Here is a 4,107-nt window from a genome sequence, read left to right on the forward strand (position 1 = left end):
ACTCAGCTCAGGCGTTTTGTTAGGATGTGGTGGTTCAGCCTCATCACGACGGCACACGCTGGGGGGGCCACGAAGGGCCAGGGAGGATGGAGACAGAGAGAGAGAGAGAGAGACAGAGAGCAGACACAATGGGAAGTGGCCGAGCAGAGCGCCAAGGCACTTGTCCACTCGCAGTGGGCGAGACCGCACCGCCACTTCGCCTTCCGCCCGCAGCTCACAGAGCCACACGCAGCCTTGCCGCACCCAAGCAGGAGGCAGCAGGCATGCCCATCAGTGCACAGTGAGTTTCACATGCAAGAAGGCGGGGACTGGGAAGGAGAACGCAATCGTAGCATAGTTATTGTGAATCAGCACAGCTCGTGGAGTAATGCATCACACCACTGTGCAGCCATGTCAATGGAGGCATTCCCTGCCAGAGAGGGGCGCTACCAAGCTTGGCCCGCACCGCATCAGCCCAAGACAGCAGTCGGCCCCTCCGGTTATCCCACACAACCACCGAATCAGCACGGCGTGAGCAACAGCGGTGAGGGACGTAAGCGAGAAAGCAAAGACGACTGGAATACGAAAAGGGCGTCACCACCACGTATTTCCCTTGATGTAGAAAGCAGTGGCTTCAGCAATCCCGTGTCAGCCACAAGATGTCCTACAAGCCGCCGTTGGGTCAACCACAGGCTGTCACGCCAGGAGCTCCCATGCACAGCCTCTTCACCCAGAAGGACTCCACGTGCTGCGACGTTGTTCACACCCCCTTATCCATTCACAAGCGTCACTCCAGTCGTTTGTGAGAAGCCACGCTCCTCCCACCGGAACAGGTGTTGGCTGCTCCTCAATAGGCAGGACATGCATGCATATCATCGCCTCCCTCGCGAGGGACATCAGTGGCACCCAACTCTCTCAGCAGCACACTCCCTGCAGAAGGAACGAGGGTGCCCGTAGCTGCGCCAGCGCAATCGCAGGGGCACAACACCTCGGGACAACAAGGCCGTGCCCAGCCAATGACGGGGCGGCTGATGTTGTCGCGCATAATGAAAACATCCAACAGCACGCCAATAGTACGCACGCAGGCGCTGGCTCGCCCTCTCATTGCGCCGTGGAGCACGGCACCAACAGAAGGACCAGCAGCGGGAACGCGAGTGAAGAGAGTGGGAAGCATGAGGGGTGATCAGAATTTCCCGGCACAAGTGTCAAGCAAGGAAAGAAGAACACAACTCGCGACCTGGCAATGCCCCAAGAAGAAGCCACGCCATATTAATGAGCCCCCCATGTCGTACAGCATCTCGTGCACACACGCCACACAAAGCTGGCTACTCAGTGAGACACATGATACCCGGTGAAAAGCCTTCCAAATCCGAGGAGTCACGGCCCACTCACGTTGAGAGTCGTGGCGCAAGTATCGGTGCTCGGCCTCCCCGCCACGCATGGGGCGTCGTGTGTCGCAGCGCTACCAACAGCGCCTCCCCGTGAAGCGTTGGGAGAGGATGAGGCAGCAATGCCATCGCTGGCTAGAGGAGTCTTACGCAACAATGCAATCCCCCTCCACAGAGCTACTCTGGAGAGGGGAGGAAAAACAGAAACAGATCACTGTGTGGAGAGCAGCACATCCGCTGGGGAAACAATTCAACACCGTCAAGAAGAGACACAGCGGTGCGGTGCGCAGACAATAGAGAATTCAGAGTGCATCCACACACTACGTCCAGTCAGCTGGTTATCTGAATGGCCTGCGGGACAACCGCCGCACCTGATGCGGCTTCAACCTCCTGTGATTCTTTTCGTTCGTCTTGCTGCCTCTGTCGCTGTGGCCTCTCCGCTGCCGACTCGACCTCTCTGGTAGTCCGCAGGGAATCGTCAGCGTGGTAGCGAAGGTACTGTCGGTGCGGCTCGGGTGGGGGATCCCGCCTCAGTGCGGTGGGGCGCGCGCCAGTCGACCCGAAATCCAGCTGTTCCTGCACCTCCCGTTCTAGCTGCTGCTGCTGCGGAGGCCCCTGCGCCCCCGGTGTGGCAGGCTGCCCGCCCACCTGCTCCTCCAGTCCAAGCCGCCGAAGAACGCGTTTAATGCGCAGGAGCTCCTTGCGGTGCCGGCACAGCACCTGCACATCGGCAGTGCGCTGCTCTAACCGCTGCCGTAGTACTGAGTTATCCTCCGTCAACGTCACCACCCTCGCGTGGAGGTCCTCGTTCTCATTCGTAAGCCGTTCCACAGTGCGCTCCACCATGGCGAAGGGGCTACTCGTGTTGTTGAGGGCCTCACGCGCCATCTCCAGAGAAGCCTGCAGTCGTGCAATCTGTTTGTCCTTGAACTCTACGTCGTGCTGTAGCGCGGTGAGGCGGTTCTCCAGCTGCAGGCACCGCTTGGTCACCGTCAGCGTGTGTGCCAGCTTGCGCGACCTCGGCAAGGCGAGCCAGCTCTCATAGCTGCTCAGCGCGTTCACAGAGGAGGGCGCCGCAGCAGCGTCACCACCGACACCACCACCTCCAAGCGACAGCTGCCCATCAGACTGCTGCGCCAAGTTGGATATGAACAGTTCCGACTCCAGCTCGAGATCCGAAAGCGTCTTCATCTTCTCCTCTGCGGCCTTCAGGCACGCCTCGAGCTCCATCACGCGCTGGCTGTTCTTCAGCTTCAGCTCGTAGTACTCAGACTTCAGTATGTCGAGCTTCTGCTCGCAGCACTCGGCACTCGTCTTGTACCGCTCTACGTCCATCTCCGCCTCGCGCAACCGCACCGCAAGCCGCGTCGCCTCCTCCGTCTTCACGGAGGCGTTCAGCTTCGCAGTGAGGAAGTGCTCCTGGTCAATGTAAGCGTTCTTCACCCTCGACTCCGCGTCACGCAGCCTCCCCTCCAGCTCCACCACTGCGCTACCACGCTGCTCCGCCTCCTGCAGCTGGCGGCGGAAGGACTGCCGCTCCGCCTCAACGACCGCCTCCAGCTCCTTCAGCCGCTGCTGCAGCTCCGCCTTCTCCCGCGTGAGGCGCGTCGTGTCGGTGGCCAGCTCCGTCGCACGCCGCATCGCCGTCTCCCTCGACGCACGCATCGCGCCCAGCTGCTGATAGATGCCGAGCTTCACCGTGTCGAGCAGATCCCGCCTGCCCTCCTCCAGAGCGTCAATCGCGCGGTACTCCTCCTCCGTCACGGGGTTCATCAGCTCCGTGCGGATCTGCGACTTGAGACGGTCCACCTGCGACTGCGTTGCCGCGAACTGCTGCTGCAGCCGCAGGGTCAGCGCAGACACCTCCACCTCGCGGGCGCGCAGCCGCGTGTTCTCCTCCTGCAAGAGCCGCACCTCATCCTTCTGACGCTCGATGCGCTGCAGCAGCTCCTTGGATGAGCTCGGCAGGCCGCCCAGCACAGCCGCCAGCTGAGCATCGTTCCGCACCACAGAGCTGACACTCTCCTCCGTGCCACTAGCAGTGTCGTCGGTGTTCGTTGACGTCACAGTAGGGGATGGTGTTGTGCGCCGCCGCCGTGATCTATCACCAGGCCCCTCCGCAGGACTCGACATCTCCCACTGCTTGCCTCGTCTATACTCTTCTTTCTCTATCTGTGTGTGTCTGTGTATGTGTGTCCGCGAGGAGTGTGCGGGGCTATGTGAAGGATGGCAGTATCTCCTCAACCACACGCCAACCACAAGGCAGCCCTACTTCACAGGGAGCAGCTCAACATGAGGGGGAAGAAGTCCATGAGCACAACGGCAGGAGACGCCAGACTCACTGTCAGCGTGCCGCAGGAGCAATGGGGCCGCCCCGCAGGTGGCACTGGAGACATAACAGTATTATTAATGATGGCGTGGAGCAATGTGTGCGCACTCCACCAACAAAACGTCCGGTTCCACACAAGCAATAGTCCATAACTGCACCTGAGCCCCTCAAACTACAAGCGGGGAGTTGGGGCAGCAGGGGAAACAAATGCAAAATCCATTACCCCCACGAACACCTCCAACCGTCCAAGAGCACAAGCACAGAGAGAAGCAACACGAGGAATGGCACAGACACACACACACATCCAGACAGCAGGCCACCGCCCACTGCGTCATGCCGCAGTCACACAACGCCTCAACGCCACTCACAGAACGTTTCATTCCTTCGCTGTCTTCTTCCGCAGCGCCTCAA

General features: G+C 60.3%; 3 protein-coding genes across 3 annotated transcripts; 2 read left to right on the top strand and 1 right to left on the bottom strand.

Annotated features, from left to right (window-relative positions):
- DQ04_12701000 (hypothetical protein) lies at nt 1-936 on the top strand (the record flags this gene model as incomplete). The annotated part of the gene is made up of 1 exon (XM_009316795.1): nt 1-936. A coding segment is annotated over one exon (936 nt), but the record flags the coding sequence as incomplete, so codon positions are not given.
- Nucleotides 937-995: 59 nt separating this feature from the next.
- Nucleotides 996-1,334, top strand: DQ04_12701010 (hypothetical protein; the record flags this gene model as incomplete). The annotated part of the gene is made up of 1 exon (XM_009316796.1): nt 996-1,334. The coding sequence occupies one exon, from the start codon at nt 996-998 to the stop codon at nt 1,332-1,334; it is 339 nt and encodes a 112-aa protein (XP_009315071.1).
- Nucleotides 1,335-1,697: 363 nt separating this feature from the next.
- On the bottom strand, nt 1,698-3,500 carry DQ04_12701020 (hypothetical protein; the record flags this gene model as incomplete). The annotated part of the gene is made up of 1 exon (XM_009316797.1): nt 1,698-3,500. The coding sequence occupies one exon, from the start codon at nt 3,498-3,500 to the stop codon at nt 1,698-1,700; it is 1,803 nt and encodes a 600-aa protein (XP_009315072.1).
- Between the last annotated feature and the right edge of the window lie 607 nt (nt 3,501-4,107).

This window comes from Trypanosoma grayi (assembly GCF_000691245.1).
Source record: "Trypanosoma grayi strain ANR4 Tgr_1270_V1, whole genome shotgun sequence".
NCBI classification, from domain to species: domain Eukaryota; phylum Euglenozoa; class Kinetoplastea; order Trypanosomatida; family Trypanosomatidae; genus Trypanosoma; species Trypanosoma grayi.